At 49.8% G+C, this 22209-nt stretch overlaps 1 protein-coding gene across 1 annotated transcript in view; it reads left to right on the forward strand.

The window, feature by feature from the left end:
- The window catches only part of faf1 (Fas (TNFRSF6) associated factor 1), a 216769-nt gene extending 197459 nt beyond the window's left edge, over window positions 1-19310 (forward strand). Inside the window, exons 18-19 of the mRNA XM_028812460.2 lie at window positions 59-274; window positions 18451-19310. Coding sequence (XP_028668293.1) covers window positions 59-274; window positions 18451-18534 — 300 coding nt within the window. The 3' untranslated portion in view covers window positions 18535-19310. The remainder of the gene's footprint in view (window positions 1-58; window positions 275-18450) is intronic.
- The last annotated feature ends 2899 nt before the right edge of the window (window positions 19311-22209 follow it).

A 22209-nucleotide genomic window follows, 5' to 3' on the forward strand; every position in this document is an offset into this window, starting at 1 on the left:
TATATATATAGCGCCTCTCCTCCCTGATCATGGTCCTTTGTGATTCCCCCCCCTTCAGGCTATCCGTCTGTCCCTCGAACAAACCCTTCCCCCAGAGCCGGAAGAGGAGAGTGCCGAGCCAATCAGCAAGCTGCGCATCCGGACGCCCAGCGGGGAGTTCCTGGAGCGCCGCTTTCTGGGCAGCTGCAAACTGCAAGTCCTCTTTGACTTTGTGGCATCCAAAGGATACCCGCGTGAAGAGTTCAAGCTCCTCACCACCTTCCCTCGCAGAAACGTAAGTACCCATCGTGCGCCCACCACCCCAAGGCTTATTTTCTTTTGCCTTTTCTTTTCCTCCTTGATCCAGAGTGGGAATGTTTATTTGCCCAAGTTTTCGGATTGGAATTTTTCTCTGTACCTGCTGAGGTCGTTTAAAAGCAGCCGCCCCGCTTCTCAGTCCTCGTGTGACTTGAGTGAAGTTTAGCAGACATGCAGACACTTAAAGGAAGGAAAAATAAACGGACCCTCTAATGGTCCCCAAGGAGCAGCAGGACCAGGAAATGAAGAGCTGATGGTGTGCTGGACCTGCCATGTGGCCACAGGCAAAAGATCAAATCGGGGAAGGGGTGGGTTGGTTGGGGGCTTTCAGAGTCTTGATTTCTATTTTCTGCTTGAATCCGTTTGCACTTCATGTAGCGCCTTACGGGAGGAGCGTAATGTCAAAGCAACTTTCACGTTAAGCCTACTGTGTGTCCTTCCATGACAAGCTTTGTGCAGTTTGATGCCATCTAAAACCTTGTGGACTGTAGAGGGCGCCATGTACCCCAAACACCCAACACAACTGACCACACACCAAGCGCTGGTCCAAAAAGACTCCTTTATTTGGGATCAGCGCCTTTAAGACAGGTGAACCACACTGGCATAAAAATGCCCACTCACACACCTCCAGTGCCAACTCCAAGTTGCCCAGCTGAGGACCCAGAAGCACTTCTGGCACGTTGGCACTGTGGCCCGGTCAGAGGGCACCTCCAGATGACAGGGGGATGCCCAAGGACCCCAGCAGATCTGCCAGTTGGAACTACAACTCCCATGCAACCCTGCAGGTGCCCAGATTGGGGGCTCCACCAGCTGGATGATACCATGGAGTGCGTGGCTCCCTCTGGCCTTCCTGTATATTGGTTTACCCTCCTGGCTGAGATGCCCGTCCACCACAACCCTAAATTCTCATTAAAGGGACGCTCTAAATTGAATCAACAGGGTCAGGTAGTGGAGTGCACCTTGTGCCCAGTGCTGTTGGCATGGTCACTGGGAGCCGCTTGAAAAACGGGTGGATCTTTCACAAGTCTAGTCTAGTCTAAGGCACGTGTTTAAAGTTTATACAGCGCCTTTCTCCTTAATGACTTGTTATGAAAGACCTGCCCACCCCTCTTACCCAGCTACGGTTTTCAGTGCCTAACCCTGGCAGCTCTGGGTGCAGGATGGCATCCCACCCTAGCCGCTGCAGTGTAACATTCATTCACGCACTCGATCCACGTTGAGGGTTGCTGGAGCCTAACCTGGCAGCAGCTGACCCCACGCAGGAGTTCATTGTGTGATTTTAGGGATTGAGGGGGTGAAACCCACTCAGACAACAACTGGAGGCCTAGGATTTGAACCCAGGGTGCTGATTCTCCAGTGCCACTGTGCTTGCCCTGTGCTTTTACAATGAAAATGCCTTTCCTAGCAGACCCTGCATGTGGGCATAGTGACCTGCCACCCCGTGATTTGTGCCATGGCAGAGCAATCCAAGTAGAATAAATAAACACTTTCATAATAAAGTAATAAACTCGTCCTGTTTGCTTCCCCAAATCCTCCAGTCAACCTCAAACGTGTTGGGGTCACTGGGTGGGTGGGCTGCAGCTTATCCAGGCAGCACTAGCTGAAAAGCAGGAAAGAGCCCTGAAGGGGGTGCCAGTCTGTCACCCACTCGCACTCCACTATTGGGGCCAAAATGAGTAGCAGACAAAACCCCACACGGGGGCAGCATTTGAACCCGGGATGCTAGATCTGTGAGCCCCCCCCCATTTTAATGGTATATGTGCATTTGTGACGTAACTTAATTTATTTACAGCTCGTCATTTCTCCAGTAAGCTCAGTCGTCCTAATCAGCCCAATCGAGTCAGTCAGCTTCATTTGTCCAAAAGAAACTCCGAGCGTCTGTCATTAATTAAAATGGAATTAATGGCCTTAGCAGCTCTGCAGGAAAGCCAATGATAATGTGAAAGTCAGCTTTAAAAAAAAAAAATCATAAAAATGTAAACTTTAAAATGTTTAACAAAGTGACTACTTGACTGGAGGGAGAAACTCGCTGAACGCGTAATTAAAAAAGGCCGCTTAGCGAGGGAGACTGTCACACGTCGCAACGTCACCGCACTGATTGTCACTCAGGGAGCGGCACGGTGGCACAGCGGTTAGCACTGCCGTCGCACAACACCAGGACACTGACCGGGCACACATTTCAGCAGGGCCACCGTCCGGCCGTGGGGACTTTAGAAAGTCGTCACCAACATCCCAAAAGTGAAAGGGCAGGGGGTGTGCCAGTGTGCCCATCACATCCACAGCTGGCTTCTGTCTTACAGCCAGTGATGCCAGGATAGGCGACGGACACCAACAGCCATGAGCTGCATTATGGCAGTTTATTAAATATAAAGACGGGGGCGCAATGGATGAATTTGAGAATGTGAGGGCACAAAACACTGAAATGCATGTCATTTACATTCATATACAGCTCTGGGCAAAGGGATACAGGAGATGAGCATCTTGTAAAGTTTTTAGCAAAATCTTACACCTTTAGGGCTCGGGGCATAATGGTGGGCATTAAAATAAATTAAGGAAAGGTGAGCTAGAGAGCTGTGGGAACTGAGGAGATGTCATCTGTTTGAACCCGTGTTGAGTAGTCTGTACAAACTCTGTCTGTTATATAGTGCCATTCACTGTCTGTCTGTTTGTCTGTCTATCTTATTATATAGTGCCTTTCATATCTATATGTCTATCATATAGTGCCTTTCATGTCTATCTATATATCACAGACTGACTTTCCTGCCTGTCTATTATATAGTGCCATTCACACTCTCTTTCTGTTATATAGTGCCTTTCATATCTATCTATCTATCTATCTATCTATCTATCTATCTATTACATATTGACTTTCATGCCTGACTGTCTATTACACAGTGCGTCTTTCTCATCTATCAATATGTGTCAGTTTTTTGAGTGCCTTTAATACCTCTCTTATGTATATTTCTATGTATCTGTCTATTATTTAGTGCCTTTCAAATTGTCTGCCTATTATATATTACCTTTCTCATGTATCTATCTTTACTATTCAGTGTTATTTTAATGTATCTGGCTACTGTAGGGTGCCTTTGACATCATTCACTTTTATAGAATTCCTTTCCCATTTTCGATAAGGATTGCCTTTTAAATGAACCTTTCATCCCAGTTGAGGCTCTCTGGTTCAGACACCGAGAGCACACACTTTCAGACAACTTCAAAAGTTCACCGTGTAGGATCAGCTGCACACGGCATGTATCACACGTGAATGCTGCCCCCCACAGCTGGGGCTTCTTTTAGCCCTCATACGTGTTCATATCGATCATTATGGCTGACACTCTCACAGACTTGAAGAGAAAGTTCAATGTCCACTCGGATGGCGGGTGACCGACCAGGCTGGTGATTTGGACCCAACTTTCCGGATGCATGGGGAAGCCGTACCGTCACCGGGTGGGTGGGTGAATGAATGGACAGAGGTGCGGAATGAGTACATGAAGTGACACGACAGGTGACCTGCATGTCTTTGGGAAGAGGGAGTCGCACGTGGCGCGGCGATGGCCAACAGTTTGGTTTGAGGGATTTTTTCGTGAAGAGTTGAATATAATAATAATAATGCAGAGGGTCTGTCTTGTACTTTAATTAAACGCCAGCCCTTTTCTCTCCCTCTCTCTGTCTTTCCGAGTCCTCGTCTCCTTATCGTTGTGCGGCTCCTGATTGCGCTTATTAATTAGCGTCCCAGTATGCGCGCTCAGGACGGCTGGTAAGTGCAGTTCGCGGTAATTAATAGGGCCGGTGAGCCGTGTGACAGCGCCGTAATGAGCAGCCGTGTGTGCGTACGTGTGTGTGTGCGGCTGCGTGTCTTTAACTACCTGCCTAATTAGACCTGAGAAAAACAAGTCGGGCCTTATTCAATAAGGGGCGCCTCCCCGGCCGGCCTGGCAGCAGGTTCGGGGGATCTCGAGGGAGGGGAGGCGGCGCGCTTGTATCCGTGTAGCGGAGCGAAGGGCGCCTGCCACGCAGCCAGTGCTCGCCTCTTAATTCGGAGTGATCTCAGGGAGCCTGGTGGGGCCAGCGCCTCATCAACTTGCCGCCGATATGCACGGGCGCGAGCGCCGCACGCAGAGCAGCAGGCGACGACATGCAAATGAACGGCAAAAAAAGAAAACCAACTGATGAGAATACCGTTGGTGGCGTCAGCACCCCCGACCACCAAACCCCCCGCCTTAAACTCGATGGGAGCGAGTCAAGTGGCAGCGGTGTCTGTGCATCTGAACGCAGCTTTGTGTAATCCTGGCTCGCTAAAATCTAATTAAAATGAAAACGGCTAAGTGACATCCGAGGCTGCCGCTCCGCTCTTTTTTTTCCGTTTTCCGCGGGATTAGACCGAGTACGAATATTGCATTTGTAATTCTCTGGAATGGCGTTTAAAAGGGATTTCATCCCTCATTTGAAAACAGAAGCTGATTGCCGAGGATCAGCAGCACAAATTACAGAATACTTTTGTTTCTGTGACGGTCTGTTCGCTTTTCTCCTTTCCTCTTCTTTTTATTTTATTTTTTTCTTGCTCTATTTCAAGAGTAAAATATTCTCTCCAGCTTGCAGTTTCCTACACCTTTATAGTGCCTTTAACGCCTTAAGTGTAGTCTGGGAGTTTTTTTTTTTTTTTTTTTGAGTTCTTCTAAAGTGCAGAAAAAAGGGACTGCAGGGGGCGCACTCTCACAAGCACTTCTTGGGGTCTTGAACCCTACTGGTTAATTAATGGAGTACCAGGCATCTAGCGCCTTTCACTGTTCCGGCATCATCGTTGTGCTGCATGTGCTGAAATCATTCTTGAGAATCACAAGTTCACCGCTTAAGCTTTCTTCTTACCGCCTGTAGTGCCCATCTGGGTTTTCCACAAATCATTAAAACACCATTGTCTCATATGGCCGCCTTCCCTGTGCCCGCCATTCATCCATTGGTCATTGCCGTGTACAGCTTCCATCATGGTGCCCTCCATTCATATTGGACCTTTCTTTTCTTTTTGCCCACCTGTGCTTTAAAGAATGTTATCTATGCCCTCATACATCAATCAGCCGTTACTGTACTGTATTTAGTGCCCACCCTATTCTTGTTGTGCCTGTTTTCTTTTAACCCATGATGCATTTGCGTTTCTTTAATGTGTGTCTTTCTCTGTGTCTACCATTCGTCCACCAGCCCGTCTTTATTACATATAGCGCCCGTCTCCATGTCCTCCATATTTTGCCTTTCTTTTGCCCACAATACATGAGCCATTTGCATACCTTTATTTCTAAAGAATATCATCTGTGCCACATACATCTATATACATTGCCCATCTTAGTGCCCACCCCATTCTTATTGTGCCTTTCCTTTCTGTTGACCCATGATCCATTTATCATAGATCAATGGACGATTGGATGGCATGAACAATCTTTATTTTAAATGATGCCCATCTTAGTGCCCACTATCCATGCTCTGCTCTTTTTTCTTTTTATACCACCATCTAATCACTAATCGGTTTCCTAGAGTGTGTTTTTCTGTGCCACCCACCATTAATCCATCAAATGTTACTTTCTATGGTGCCCATCTTAGTGCCCACAATTCAATTTGTGTTGTTCTTTTCCACCAGACATTTGCGTATTTATTTTTTTTAGTGTTATAAATTGTGCCTCCATACATCTATCAGCTGTTACAGTATACTTTGGCCATCATAGTGCCCGCTGTACATATTGTGCCGTTCTTCTCCCTTCACACACCATTTGCAAATCTTTACTTGGAAGTATTTTGTTCTCTGTGCCCGCTGTTCATCCATCAGTCTATCTTGATGGGTGTACAGTGCCAACTTTGGTCTCCCATCCAATGACGTATCTTTATTTTAAAGAGTGTTGTTATTTGTGCCCCATCAGTCATTCCTATAGTTAAATATTATAAATGTGTACACGTGATATCGTTCAATAAAACTGCATGCGCAATCACATCCAGTGTCTGGTCTTACATTTGGCTCTCCAGTAACCTTACCGCCTGAGTGCAGACCCCCAACTGCACAGTGACTGGTGTGAGTGCCAACCACCCAGAAAGGAAAGGTGACACCCGTGACAGTGCAAGATGGCCGAGCTCTTTAATGATCCAGTTTGCCTTTCTGTGGCAGTGAGTGTTGTATGTGCTGAACCGAAGGCAGCTGGGTGCCAGGCATGTTCTATGCCACCTTCACCACCTGCTGCAGATGCCGTTACCAGTTTGCGAGGTAGCCGGTGGGGACCTGCAGAGGTTTGTGACAACAAATGAAGAGATCGCTTGAGAAGGTAGAAGCGTGGGTCAGCCTTCTTGGGTTGTGCCCACTTCTGTTCATTAGTGACGTCCCCCCACTACCCTCTCCACTGCGTCCTCTCCAATGTGGATGGCAGTGTGCTCAGCCTTCTGCGTCTTGCTGACGTTAAGGGTGACACTGTTGTCCTGGTACCACAGATCAGCTTGTCCCGGTTTGCCAGTTCAGTGTTGTTGGTGATCAGACCCGTGGTGGTACCATCAGCAGATTTAATGATGGAGTGTTTGGTTGTAGCAGGGGGCTCGGCACGCTACACTGTGGAGTGCCCGTGCTGAGGGTCAATGTGGAGGATGTTTGCATGCTGAGGCCCACCAGTTAGGGCTGGTTTGTACCGCTGCGTCGAGCCTACAGCGTAGTCGGCGTTGCCTATGGTGTATCTACGGCGCGGCCTAACGCTCACCTACACACAACTCTGACTGCGCGTCGCATCGACGTGGACCCCACGCAGACCCCTATGACTCTGATTTGTCTCTTTGGTAAGTTTGTATTTCCTGAAATGCGTTTCTATTCACGTTCTGCTTTGGAAGTCAGCAAATGTATGTAAAAGTGGAGTCATGTGAGGGACAAATACGGAGGAAAATGTGTGCCAAGAGGCACAAAAACTGCCTGCACTTTAACCGATCGTTGGCTTTTCTTGCATGGTACAAACACCGCCAAGTAGCGTTCAGGCACATGCTTGTGGCACAACACAGAATTCGATGGCATAGGTGGGGCCGTCTGAACAGCAACATAAGCCCCCCGGGTAAAGTACACATAATGAAGAAAATTGTATTTGACGTAGGAATCATCTACCTTGTGGGCCCCCCTGCTCCTGGCGCCACTGGCCAGTGCCCATACGTTAAGACGTTTGCGGGTGGGCTCCATGTAGGTGTATAGTCCAAAATCCAGTTACAGAATGTCCCATGTCGAGGGCTTCGGTGGTCAGCTTTGAGGGTCCAGCCCTGTGAAATGCTGAGTTGTTGCCCATAATCAGAACCTTGGCATAACAGGATGACGTGAATTGCCAGGAATGGTGGCATCCTTCTTCTCTGCACCGATTGTAATGATGTGTGCAAACTACGGACCGGGGTTTTCCGGAATGTTCTGCCAGTGTTTCAAAGCGCTTCGTGGCACCAGTCAGTGAAGAAGCTCGTCCGCTTTATTTTATCGATATAAAAAGCCCAGGTCAATGTCACCTAAGCCTCACTGGACGCAGCTGTCAAACACCGAGCCCCAAATCTGGGATTCACGGAGACCCCAAACGGGAGCCGAGAGACCACCACAGCCCTTTGTGCTCCTTTCACCCGGTGCAGGAGGTGCCAGTCTGATGGACGAGAACGCGACGGCGCTGGCGGCCGTCTCGGTATTAACGAAAATGGGTACAGCTGGCTGGCAGGGCAGAGGTAGAACGCGGGTGCCAACCTATCGCACATAACGAGCTGCCTCCTTTGATGCCGCTCTCTTAACTCCCCTGCTAAATGTGTTCCTGCTGGTTGCTGGGAGCAGCTAATGATCTCCCACTGGTTTAGTAATTGGTCAAATAAACACTGACAACAGAATGTTAAAACAGGCAAGTTATTTTGGTTTAATTAACATAAAGCGGGCGCATTGTGACAGTAATTTCCCTGATTGCTGTTAGATGCCTGCCACTGTGCCTGGCACACTTTTTTGATTTTTTTTTTTTTTGATTTTCGGCCTTGTCTGTCTTCATGTGCTGTAATGGCGGGCGGGCGAGTGGGTGATATTTCACAGTTCTGATACCCCATGGCCAAACACGAGTCTATGCTGCTGTCCCTGCCGGCTTGCTGGGGGTACAAAGCCCCCAATTACGTCAGCTGCATCACAGAAGGGCGTCTCCCCTGACTAAAGATAACCCACTTGTCACTCGCCAACCAGGAAAGTGTTCATCTTTAGAGGGCCTTGGTGAAGGGGGAACCGCCAAACCTGCCGGCTATGAATGATCCTTCGTTCCGTTTTGATGCCAGTGCAGGCCTGATGCCCATCCTAGCAACATCGGGCAGGAGAATTAAAAAATGGCCACTCGGCCTTTGCCAGCCTGCCCTTTCTGTGACGGTAAATGAAGCCCGCTCCAAGTGGGTTATGTCGAGGGCACTTAAGGCTTGAGGGGTGGCATTGCTAGTTATGGGTGCCCACCATGAATAATACTGAGCAGGATTAGGAAAAAGATCAGCGCAGAGTCAAAGTTCAGCAGCGGGTTCCAGATGAAAGTTTTCAGCCCCTTCGTCACTCATGCCTGGCATTGAATCCCGGTCTGTCCTTTGTTATGCCCCCCCAAGTACTGCTACCCACTCCCTTTTAATGTAGAAAACATCAGAAAAACAAAGCCTTCAATCGTAGCTTGTGACCCTGCTACTGTCCCCAGGCTGACGTCTGGCATGTGGGCTGCATGGCACTGCCCTTTGCATGTGACAGTGGCACTTGTGTGCCCCCCAGAATAGATTTTGGTTTTAAGTAATTTAAGCACTTTGCTGGTCAATGGTCGAGACCTTCGTCCCAAGAGGCTTGAGGGGGGCATCAGGTGGGCTGATTGGCGTTTTCTGCTTGCCCGCTATTATTATACTTGGAGGTTTATTTCATTTTTTGGGGGTTTTTGGACTCGTTGTTATACCCCAGAGTTTTAACATCAGCTTTGCAATCGGTGGCATACGTGTTCGACTTTATAAATGTATTAGCCGTCCCCCGCGGCTCCGCCCACATAGTAGTAAAGCAGGATAGTGAGGATGGCCCCGCCCACTCCTGACATCAGGCCCGCCCCCTCCCCTCGGCCTGCAGCCTCTCTTTAGGATTAGCGTGAATGTATCACTCCTGCAAGCCAACTGTGACTCGCAATGAGAGAAGTCGCAAAATCAACCGGAATGTTCAAGCAAATTCTAGAAAAAAAAAGATTTAAATCCGTTAAATAGTTCTCTCGTGAAAAGCGGACAGACAGGCAGACTTTGGATTTTATATATATAGAGAGAGATATGAGCTGATTTTGATGCCATGTTGCCTGTTGGTCACGCGTTCAAGTCAGAATGTCAGGCACATTAGGGGTCATTGTGAGACCAAGAGGGACAGCGAGGGGGTCAGCAAGACCCCGTGAAGAAGTCAAACAGGTAAAGAAAAATCCGTCAAGACGAAAATAAACCGAGCGGCAAGTTAAAGAGGAGAACCAAAGAGAGGCTTGTCGAAATCCTTAGCAAACCTCCCGACTTGCTTTTTTAAACCTCCGTTACCGACAACCACGAGAATGACCACCTTTATCCACCAAGGGATCACGCGGCCATTGAGTCGGCGATGTGACGAATGACAACGTCGCATAAACACAAAAGAAGACAAGGGTAAAAAAAAAATAATGTCATTCATTAAAAGCGACATGTGGGACAAAATAAATAACATAATTACAAAGATAATAGAGAGGGTCCAGAAAAACGCGTATTCATTTAATAAAGATAATGAAAAATAACCGTAATCACAACAGACATTGTGCAGAAGGTCGGTTCAGCTGTGTGGCGCCCCCTGGCTGTAACACTTGGCACGCCCGACTCCTTCATCTTGCTTGTGCCATAATTTGGTCTGATTTTTGGGTCCATCCTCTGCTGTTTTCTGTTTCTTAGGTCAGTGTTTCTAGGGGTGTGGCCTGTGAGGTCACGACAGGGTCAAAGGACAGCTAATGGTGCAAATCCTCATCTGATCTGCGGGTACCAAATCTCTGAAGCGCTCAAAGTTTATCGTCATGCCCTCCTCTCGCCTTTACTTTTCGGTTTTCACCCTCTTGTTCTCTCCACCACGATTGTTGCCTGTCGTTTTGGGCTTCAGTTTCGTTCCACTTTATATTCCCTTCTGTTTTGTTTTTTACGTGCATCTTGCGGTTTTTCCTTCAAAGTTTGTCTGCCAGTTCGCTGACAGAACAGGACGTCTCTAATGATTTACAAGGATAAGTCCGAGGCACTGGTCAGGTGGCCAAGAAGGGCAGAAAATTAAAAATAATCCGCAGGGGTCCCAAGGCCAAGGGGGCCTGAGTTTGGCATTATTGATATAAACCACCAGCCCCTTGCACATACACCCCCCTCCTGCTAACTTAGAGGTGCCAGTCAGCCTGACCCGCACATCTTTGTGATGTTGGCAAAGACTGGGGCACCACGAGACAAAGCTACCCCAACAGTCAGTGGCCTGGCTGCGAAGTGAACCCAAGACCCTGAAACCGTTGAACATTGACAAGTAAACAAGACCGCCACCTCACTCGCTGCCATCTGTCACTAATCATTTCTAGCTGTGCCTCCTCTTGACTATCCGCCATGTCACCTTCTCTTTCAATAGGAAGCCCCCTTCATACGTATTCCTAGCATGGCACCGTTTTTATCCCAGCTGGTGCTCAGGGTGGATTTCTGTGCCTGGTCAGAGGTGAGTGACTCCACAAGTAGTGGTTTCTCTTCTGTAGTGCCTTGGCATTGAGGTCATAAATAGGCGGGCGCTGTGCATGCGTTTTGTCTTTTTCTGTATTTCAGTAATGTTGTTTCCATTGCCAGTTGCTGGTCATCTGTGTGGCACAGAGAGAAGTTCACAATTAACTTGGAAGAGAATGGAATCCTCCATTGTAAGCTTTGCCCCCCGAACCCAAGCCGTGCCCTCCTTTAGGCCGCATGACAGCAGCGGGCAAACAAAATGGCATCCAACCAGGCACAGACAGATGGCTGTGTGTCCATCCCAAAGTGAAAAGCTGTACTGGCATTAATGCCAGGGATGTGGCTGCCACTCGTGTGCCCTGCAGATCTGTGATGGTGACCAGTGTGTGTCACACTACGTATATTGGGGTCTGCTACTGGAGGATGCAGATGAGCTCCACGACACTGCAGAGGTGTCGGCTCAGACTTTGCAGAATTGCCTCCTTTACGGTGGTTAGAGAGTCTTGCTACCCAGCATGCTCCTTTCCACCTTAAAACGTCAAACGCATTTGCTGATTCATGTAATCTACGGACACTGCCGGTGTGTTTTTACAAGACGCTGGGCGCAGGTGTGTGCTGCGACTGTCCCCGAAGAAGTAAGAAGTGAATGAAGTTTGTGGCTGAAAATCGCTGGAAACATCAAGTCAGGTGATGGGGCCTTTAGTCTCCGCCCCTTTTGTTAGCCCCTCCCACTCCCCCAAAACAAATCCAGGCCACAGTGCCACGTGTGTCTGCTCAGGGTGACACTGCCCTCTCATGGCTTCTTACCACCGTATGACAGCAGTGCCGCTAATGGATTTGGGGACATCCTTACGCTGCACTGAAGGTGGTCCTGGTCAGCTCAGCGGTCCTTCAGACTGCCACCGACTAAGGACCCTCTTGTACAACAGTTGGCTTTCTGTCTCTCTCTGCCTCCCACTACTCTACGATGTGACCAGCAGCTCCAGGAAGAGGATGAGTTGACTGTGGGATGAAGTGGGGTACAAGACCCTCAATATAAAGGATCGTAATGTGGCCATCATGTGGTGGGCTGCATGCAGTGCAGGTGTTGGAGGACTTGAGGTGTGACTACAAGGTGAACCCCGTGTCGATGTTCCTGGGAGAAGATGGAGGATAACAGAGCAGCTCGGATGAGAAGCGGTGCTTCGGGGGGATCAGGGTGGACAGGAGATGAAGGGCAGTCATGTGACTGATGTGCTGCACGAGACCACCAATGAAATGAAGGAGCACTGATTAGTCAACGTTTGTAGTTCAGGTGCCATGTGGCATGCTGTCCAGATAGCGGGGGGCGTGGGATCTCACCACAAAGTGAATCCCGTACGTTATAAATGTGTCTCAGAAAAGATGTGACACTCCAGGGGATCAGGGGTGACGCCAGATTTAGGGACAAGGAGATGAAGGGCTGTCATGTGACAGAGCACAGTGGGAGCCGGAGAGGATGGTCACCTGTGACAAGGACGAGGGGTTCAGGTGGCAGTATGGGCACTGTGTGATTGGCAGCATGTGGTTCAGGAGTTGGTAGAGTCTGGCATTCGAGGTGACCCTCAGTTAATTTTAAGGGGCCTCACGTGTGTCCTTACACCATGACCACATGACCACAGTAAGGCTGTAGTGTTGATACAAGGCACAGGGGTCTATAGGTTCACGTTGTTTTTGGGAAATTCTAATCCCACCAGCTGCAGGTTCCAGTGGAAATCGGGATTCGTCCAACCAGGCTCCATCTTTGCAGTTGTCCAGTTTTGACCATCGCGCGTCTACCGTGGCCTTGTTGACAGGCGTGGTCTTCTGCTGCTTCGTGTCGACCGCCGTACACCGACACTGTGAAGAGCTTTCACTTGAAGGGTCCTGGCCTCCCCATTCTCCTCTCGTTCGTCTGCAGACCTGCTTGTCACCCTGTTCTGTGCGGGCCACAGCAGGTAGAAGGGTCTGCAGTGGCAGAGGATATGAGTGGTGACCCCAAGGCAAGTTCCACATAAGTGTGTCAGGGAGCAGCTTGGAGGAGATCAAGACATCTGGCCGAGGCTGTAGTGGGAGCAGCACACAGCCAGAAGGTGACCGCCAGTAATTTGATGGAGGACTCGGGTTTTTCACCGTTGTGGTTTGGGTGCCAGTCCTGGGAGGTGGTGGACATGGTGGGGGAAAGATGTGGCAGGCCACATTCAATGAAGTCCTAGCAGAAATCAGGATTCATCAGGGTGGGGTGGCCAATTGTCCAGTTTTGGCAATCAGGTGTCCACTGTAGCCTCCTTGATGGGCCCAACCTCTGCAGACACCTGCTCTGAGGAATCTTTACTTGAGGATTGGTGGTCTCTCCATTCCTGTGGACATGTCTGGCCATCCTCCTTCCATTTGTCTGTTGAACCATTTTGCCAGCCACCCCAGAAAAAGTGCCTTCCAGAAGGTGGCTAAAGCAGCGTGTCCACGGGGTGGGCCACTGCTTGGGGGTAGAGTGGCAGCGGTCACTCTGTTTAAACGTGTCCTGTCCTAAGACATGGATGACAAGACTGGGACAAGTGAAGAGAGCCAGGAGGTGACCCCCAGGACTAGTCAACTGATGAGTTACAGGAGAGCTTGAGCAGTGCGGGTGCTCTTAGAGACTTGTGGGGTGTCCCCCCAACCCCCCAGACGCATGGCACCACTGCGAGCCCTCCAGGCGAGCTCAGCCAACTTGGCCGCTCTGTCACTACCAACACGTGTGAACCTCCGGGGCGGTGGAGCACTCTGCCCTCTGGTGGCCCCCCTCTGCCACCGAGGCACCAAATGAGACAGAAAGCCTATGAAACGTTGGCACTGCCATCGCCAGCGAGGCCCAGCGAGACGCGCCCACATGTACAGTGTTAAAATGCAGATTATTTTAGAGTTCTCCAGATGGCGGGGTGGGGTGTGCGAGCTCTGCCGTTCCGAGCCGCGTCCCCCGAGGGGTAACACTGATCAGCACTGTCCCCCTAATTAGGTGGGGAGGTAAGCCAGAAGTCTCGCCGAGAAGCGCGGCGTGCGTGAAGCGAGGAGGAGAGAACAGCAAAAACAACAGCTTTGTTTGTTGACAGATGCTGTGCCGCTTATTGTCTGTTAATTGGATAAGAGTGTAAACATTTGCAAACTCCGCCAGTCCCCTGCGCCAACCGCGAGCGCAGCCCCTGCGTGAGGGCGCGGCTGGTGGGAACGCCTCCCTCCATTGGTTAACACTCTACCGACTCCTGCACGCCCCCCCCCCCCCCCCCCACCCCAGCCAGCATCTCAGCCTGTGCCCTCGGTGACGCATGATGAAGCTGAGGGCGGGCACAGGAGATCACTGGCACATGATGGCAGCCTTGGGGAGGGTCAGGTGACTCCTGCGTGGATTTGGATGCCCTTCCGGCTCATCTGCTCCCCTCAAGTTTGGGGGTGAATGATTTTTTTCAGTGATGGGGGTCTAGTGAGACGTTTGGAGTTAAGGATTTGCAAGTTGGCCAGGGGGTCTCGATTGGGCTTGTCCACGTTGAAGGTAGCAGCTCAGGTTACAGAGTAGTTGGCAGGCTGGTGATGGGCAGATGGCACAGGGAACTGCTCAGGTTGGCATGGATGATGCATGGCATGACATAGTTAAGTGGGACTGTTGCTTGGTGGTCTTGGGAGGGCTCATAGCAGGGGCGGTATGATGACTGTTAGGGTCACAGTAGAGCTTGGCCTTGAAGCAGAGGATGCCCCACTGGTGGTCTTGAGTATGGCATTGGCAGGAGGCGGAGTTCATGAGATGGTTTGGGTGAATGACACTTTAGTTAGTGGGGGGACATTGAGGGGGGCAGCTGAAGCAGTTTTGGCTGTTTAGATTTGGTGGGGTGGTAGATGGCGAGGGTTATGACAATACTAGGGGGCTCAGATTGGGCTAAGGAGTAAGGTGGCAATGCCACGGGACAGCACATTGGGGGCCCCCACTTGGGTTTCTGATGTTAGATGGTGAGGGGCGAGGCTGGTGTGGTGGGCTTGAGGGGCTGATGTGCTAGGGTAGGGCAGCCCAGTTGGGGTGGGGGATCGAGTTTGCATTGGAGGAGGTGACATAGACAGGACGGTAAGTGGGATGAGGGGGTGCATTTGGTGTTTGTGATTTTTGGGTGGGCATCTCCTGGATGCTGGCATGATAAAGAGCGGGGCACAATTGAGGTTAGGTGAGGGAGATGGCTCAGTCAGTGATGCTGTGCAGAAGAAGGGATGTGGGGGCATTGACCTTGGTGGGGGTCCTGTTGGATTGTGTGAAGTTCATGTTGGTGGGCTTGAGGGGTCCGATGCCATTGGGCAGCACACTGAGCACATTTGAGTTTGCAGTGCAGGGGCTGATGTGGACGGGGTGGCGCATTTAGTGTGTTTGATTTTGGGGGACGTCTCTTGGTTGGTGCTTTAATGACTTGGGGGTCCTATGGAGGTGGGTCGAGTCTGTGATGTTTTGGTCTGACATTTGAAGTTGGGACATTGGGGTGTTGACCTTGTAACGAGATTGATGGTGGTGGGTTGGCTTTACGATGGTGACGGCTAGGGCAGGCATGTGTACTGGGGTAACTTGAATTTGATGGCCCCCCGTGTGAAATTAAATTAAATCCAACGGGATTGGCTGTATAAAAGTTTAGTGGCCATGACTGAGCTACATGGAGCAAAGTTCTGTAGTCACCGTGTGGCCCCCGTGCCTGCTATAGTTACACCGCAGGGCTTGGGGACGCTGATGTTGTTGGGGTCCCGTGGATGGTGGTGTGTTGGGGGGCTCATGCTTGAGCTTAGGAAATGATAATGTGATAGTTGGGGTTTTAGGGCATTTGGGCAGAGGGGTAGGCCCTAGTGCGATAGAAAATCCAACGTTGAAGTGCCCACCCTCAGCGAGTTACGCTGTTTAAAAGGTCAGAGGTCATAATGAAGCTTTATGGAGCCGACATTCACATTCTGATGTCAGCTAAAGTCATGGGGTGCCCATGGGCCCTGGTGCCACCTGTACTTATGCCACTGGGCGTGGAGGTGTTGGTGGTGGTGACTTGGAGTGATGCCAGGGTGGTGTTTGAAAGCGGGGCATCAATGCTATGGGGGGCTCCCACATGATTTTGGGGTGGATTTGAGTGCGTGTGACCTGCCGGTGTCAACCTTAATACTGACCTCTTTGCCCCCAGTTTAGTTATTTGGCCGTTTTCGGGGTGGGGGGGGGCCATAAGTTTTCATGTACCAATTTTGGGGCCCCTACTCTTATTCTGTGTGGGGGTGTGAGGTCCTGAGATCGGCGTTCTGGTGAGGCTCAAGCTACAGAGTTGATGTCACAAAGCGGGGCCAAGCAATAAGTCGTCACCTTCCTCCTCCTCACTGAGGTCCCAGCATCACGGCGCGGCGGTGGCCAACTGTAACAGACGGCCATTTGGAGACTTTTTTTTTTTTTTTTCCTCCTCCTCCTCCTCCTCCTCCTGCTGGAGTCAAAAGCACAAACAACACAACAAAAGCTGCTCAATTAGTCCTCCGCAGCAGGAAGCGCGCAAACTTGTTTTGTGCTCCTGTCGACCTAACAGGTTTTTCTAACAAGGTATCACAGCTGTAAATAATTACATCAACAGCCCGCGGCGCAGCCCGACTGGGGGGGGTCTTGGGGTGGGTGGTGGGGGGGGGGGCTGTATGTTAACCTCCGACTTGACAACACTGAAATCAAATAACCCGTCCTTCTGCCTGCCTGTAACACTCGTCGCGTACTGCAGACGGGGGCACCAACTTTACACTGCATCTCCGCTCCGGGGGGCACAGAGCGAAATGCGTTGTTCTGGCCATCGAGTAAATCAACATTCAAGGGGGGGGGGGGGGGAATACAAAGACGGACCAACGTGCACATAACTGTTCAAGAAAGAAATGAAAAGACTGAAATCCCACCGCTGCCCAGATACAGGTAAAGATGGGTGGTGGGCTGCATCACCAGCTGCCCGCTGTGCCCATGCTGTTTGTTCATAGACGACACACTGGCTCTTGTGCCTGGTATTGGCGTGAGGCCCCAATGGGAAGTGTGCTCAGAAATGCTGACTCGTGCGCTGAGACGTTTCTATCTGTTCACGGCCTGGTCGGGTGAGAGACACGGTGGCACAGTGATTAGTGCTTAAGGGACCAGGCCCCGGAACTTTCTCAGTGTCATTGGCACCTTCCCCTCGTATCTGTCTACGTCCCCCACTCGACACGGAGACATCCATCCCCGCTTTACCAGTTGGTCAGTGAGTCTCAGGGCACTTGGCTGGCACCATGGTCATCATTTACCCAGTGATGCTGGGTGACAAAATGGAGTTTATGCTGACTAAAAGCACGAAACACAAAAATGGCACACTGGTCAACGGATATGTCAGGAAGAGAGCAGTGGAAGGCACTAAATACTAAGAGAGATACAGGGCCCTATATAATGGCGGAGAAATAGGGAAGGCGCTATATGCTGATGTCAAGAGTCAAAGCAGTGAATAGTAATAGATTAGCAGGAAAGGCGCCATATAGTGAGAGAGACACAAGGCAGACTGTGCACACTATAAATACAAGGTGCCATATAGTGAGAGCCAAACCAAACCCTACTTAGTGACAGATGTCAAAGGTGCTATATGCAGAAAGATACATAAACCCACAATGCGGGCAGTGCGTATTATACATACAAGGCACTATATAGTGATGGTCACTTCTTAACACATCCACAATTTAGTAATAAACTGATTACTTTCTGTAGTAATAGATGAATATGAAAGGCGCTATATACTGAGAGCTAAACAAAGCCCAGCTTAGTGATGGATCTCAAAGGCACTGATGCATGTGAAAGGCGCTATATACTGCTAAGTGGATCGACGTCACGTGCACTTTATAGTGATAGCTATGAGAGGCTCTGTATTGTCCAGGGTTTATCGCCGTATACACTGATATTTACTGTACATATAAAGGTGCTATATACTGATGAGCAGACCCCATATTGTAAGAGTGTATTGCACCAGTAGACAGACTGATACGACTCAAGTGACTCTGCTAATAAATCTGCATATACGGCGCTATATAGTGGTGGTCTTTATAGAGAGACAGACTTGAAGTCAGGTCCGTGTCAGTCAATAGAGAACGGTAACTTAAAATTAGTAATAGATGAAAGGCGCTATATAGCAATGGAGAGACACGTGTGGGTTGATGTTGGCACTGAAAGGCGCTTTATCAGCTGTGACCTGCCTTTGGGTCTCCACGCTGTGAAAGGCGCCACTGTATATAACATAAAGATTAAGAGCCGTGTCTGCTAGGCACACACTGATACCACTAAGGACGGAGTCACTGCGACTCCCAAATGAGTCTGCCCATCCATTAAGAGGGGCGCCGTGTAAGTGATTGCCCATGCATTGTGCCCATGCTCCTCGTGCCAAGCCTGTCACTTTTTTCTTTTGTTTTTTTTTTCCTCTCTCTTTCCAGGTCACCCAGTTGGACCCTAACCGGAGCTTGAAGGAGGCCAAATTATTTCCTCAAGAGACGCTCTTCCTGGAAGCTAAAGAATAGAGGTGGCCAAGAGGGCGGCGGAAGGCAGGCAGGGGGGCGGGAGCTCTCCGTCACCCCGCGTGTGCCCTCTCCTCGCCAGCACCCGCCAGCCATTTTGTGTTTTCTCTGCCAGCCGCACCCCTCCCCTTCCTTCCCCCTTTTTTTGATTATTTTTTTTTTTTGGTTCCTCTCGCTTTCTTTGCAATCACCCGCTAAGCTCTGATGAAGGCTCGTTCCAGGTGCGCCAGAGAAGCTGACTGACTGCTCTGCCACCTGCCATCCCTGGCATGGGGTGCAAGATTGACACTGCTGTTAGGACTCCATGAGCCAAATGCACATGATGAACTCTTGAGTTAATTCATTGAAACCCCCAAAGTCAAAGCCGAACCCCTCTAGCACTTGACTTCCCACGTCCGTAATTTTTTTTTTTTTTTTTTTTTTTTTAGGAATTGCTGTATTTCTTTTAGTTTGATATATAAATATATAAATACATCCTGTACTTGACTGAGCCACAACCTTCCGGAAAGAATCCACAAGTGCATAGATTTAGGGGTGACCCCCCTCCCCCCATATCCACTGTTATCCCACCTAAATGGCCCACCTTGGTAAAGTTATTTTTTTCTGTTTTAATGCTCTATTTAAGTTGTAAAAAAAAAAAAAAACGAAAAAAGTGCAAAAAAAGAACTTTATTCTGCTGTTGAAAAAAAAATTGACTGTCCAATAGGGGGCGACAAAGAGGTGTTGCGTCATGGCGTGACGTGCTCAGTTTTTTTGATAAAGAAATTTGATTTGCTGTTTATTGCACTCACTTGGAATGTGTTTATTTGGGGGGGTCATGGGCGTAGCTAAAGAGCGGAACAAAATGTTGTGGTGGGTGGCTTCATGCCCACTCTCCTCCTTTTCTTGGCAGGTGGTGGTGTGCCCACTCGCCTCCCCCCCCCTCCAAACACGCTGGTGATCATGTGGACAACATAAGCTTGGCTAACCCGCCATGCTGTTCATTTTTATTTATTTATGTATCATGCGGTGGCACAGCACTTAGTGCCACTGCTTCACGTGGGCAGAGGTCTCGGGTTCAAATTGTGGCTGGGGGTGGGGGTCACTGCCAGTGCCGAGTTTGCATTTCTTCCCTGTATCCTTGTGGCTTTTATTTCCAGCTACTTTAGTTTGCTTCTCATTGCCAGCTATAGATTGGCCCATTGCCCAACAATGGACTGGCACCTTACACATTTGGCGCCCAGTTTGTGCCCATTAGATGGAGAAAGCCAGTTCAAGTAATGAATTGATAGCTGGGTAGACTTAATGCAAGCAGCTGATTAAGTGCCATGATGGAGTGGGTACCATGGCAAAACCAGTTGTCACTTTGGTCCTGGGTTCAAACTGTGGGCTGTTCTTAAAGTCTGCCAACGTTTCCAGATTTCTGCAGGTGAGTTTACAAGACTACACAATGGAGCAGGGTTTTTTTTTTATACCCAGCCTGGTGCCCGTGACCACCATGGTGGACTGTGCCCTTTGAAAACTGGACGTAATAAAATTGAGAGTCGGGTATCCATCGAAGTATAAGTGACAGATGACCCACAAATATGGGGTCATCGCTGGTGGCTGTAATGCCCAATCGAAGCTGTGCCCATTTTCTGTGGGTATTTAGTGGGCACTGATGAGTTACTGCAGTTGTCCAGATTGGTCCTGGTGCCCTCGCAGGGCAATGGCACAGAATTAGGTTGTAGATGAGACCGAGTCATACCCCCAGCTGTGCCCAGTAATGCCCCCCGTGCTGTTCACATAACCCACAGGAGAAGAGCGAGGTGAAGCAACTTGTGGCTCCTCTTGCTTTCCAGGTCTCTTTCTTCAGTCAGCCATGCCCCACAATTCAGCTGAGGTGGGCCTGGCACTTTAAGAGCAGGTCCTACTGCCCACCACAACCTACCTATTTGAAATGCACCCTCTTTATACGTAAGATGCCATTTCAGGATGCCAACCTCCCATCCCTGACTCTTGAAAGTGCAGATATGCCCGCCATGCTCCCCAACTGGCACCACTTGTACCAAGCATCCTCTGCCAATAAGAGTAAGCACTTCCATCCACCTGCTCTGCTTGGCAATGACGAGGTTTTCTCAATGGATGGACTCTCATGGCAGGCTGCTGAGCTGACATCCTTAGCAGATGGCATCTGATGCTGCCCTTTATTTCCTTTCTGTTTCTGGTCCATGGCTGCTAGATGCCAACCAGAGAGACCCTACCCCTTCTAATGTCAGTGGCATTTAGCAGGAGAGAGATGCCACCAAGTTATCTGCCTGAGGTGGCAGTGATGTGGCTTTCCGACCCACCAACACACTATTTTGCATTCACTTTGTGTCTTTAGAATGAACCCAAATGAGTGGCATCAAGACAAACGTGATTACTGCGCTGGCCCGTACCCGAGACCCTTTAAAGCTGCCACAGTGAACCTGGCGTGCACAATCAATTTTCAGAGGTGCTTATATTTCCTTAAATGCTGGATACAGAGGACTCACCGCCAGACCCCAACTGTCTTTTATTCCACAGGTCACATCGATGGTAACTGAGGACTAGGGACCCCTTCAGTTATTTGATGGCACTTAGCTGTGGCACTAACCCTGGCACTTAGCTGTCCCTCCAGCGCCTTAAATTAAATTCTCTCTGATTGGCTGTCTGACCTGCCTGGGTGACCCCCAAACTCCTCTGCTTCACTGGATAGGCTGGTGCCCTCTTGGCTTTACTCCGCCCCATTTGGCAGATGGGCTCCCCCTCCCTTGACTGCACCCCATCCTCGAGTGCTGCCCCCTCTGCTTTGATTCTCTCCCCCTCTTGGAGACACGCCCTCTATTTAGGAATGACTCTTTGCCCAAATACCCTCTCTCGCCCTCACCTTTAGGGGTATGCAGAGCATGTGTTGCTTGGGTCTCCCCAAACCACTAGGAATGTGCATACATAAATGATTGAAGAAGGGGGCCCCAAAAACAAATCTCACAATCCCCCTCAAAACAGCTTGTTGTGCCCCTGTGGCAGTCCCTTGCTTGGGTCAACCCTCTCGTGTAAAGAAATGCCCCTTACTGAGTGCCACTTCATTTTAATGAACTCCTCACCCTTTGGTCACTTGCCAGGCTGTGCCTCACTGGATAGGCTGGTGCACTCCTGGCTTTACTCCGCCCCATCTGGCAGGTGGGCAGTCTCTCCCTTAACTCCACCCATCTTAGAGATCTGCCCCCTCTGCTTTAGCTCCAATTCCCACCTTTTTGCCCGGTCCTATAACTCCGCCCCATTCTGGAGACACACCCTCTCTCTCTCTTTAGCCACGCCCCCTTTACCAGGTGGACACCCATTGTTGCTGTGTAAAGAAATGTCCCTGCCTTGATGGTGTCGTCTTATTTTGGTGACACTTGCCTTCTCCTTGAATGCAAGATGCAGCGGGACAAACTGAGCGAAGGGCAGGAGGTGATGAAGAGTAGAAGGCAAAACCAAAGCAGCTGTTAAGACGGGCAGTTAGAATAGTTACAAGGGTTCAAGGTGCCAATGCACACCCTGGCCCCTCAATCAGCGGAGTTTTTCTGATTATCCAACAGATTGGATACAAAGCAGTGGGCACCAACCATCTTAAGTACGATTACTGCAATGCCCAGTGACGAACCTGCTGCTGGAAACAATGTGGCATTGCCCAAAAAACAATAAAATTAGTAA

This window comes from Erpetoichthys calabaricus, chromosome 10 (assembly GCF_900747795.2).
Source record: "Erpetoichthys calabaricus chromosome 10, fErpCal1.3, whole genome shotgun sequence".
NCBI lineage: Eukaryota > Metazoa > Chordata > Cladistia > Polypteriformes > Polypteridae > Erpetoichthys > Erpetoichthys calabaricus.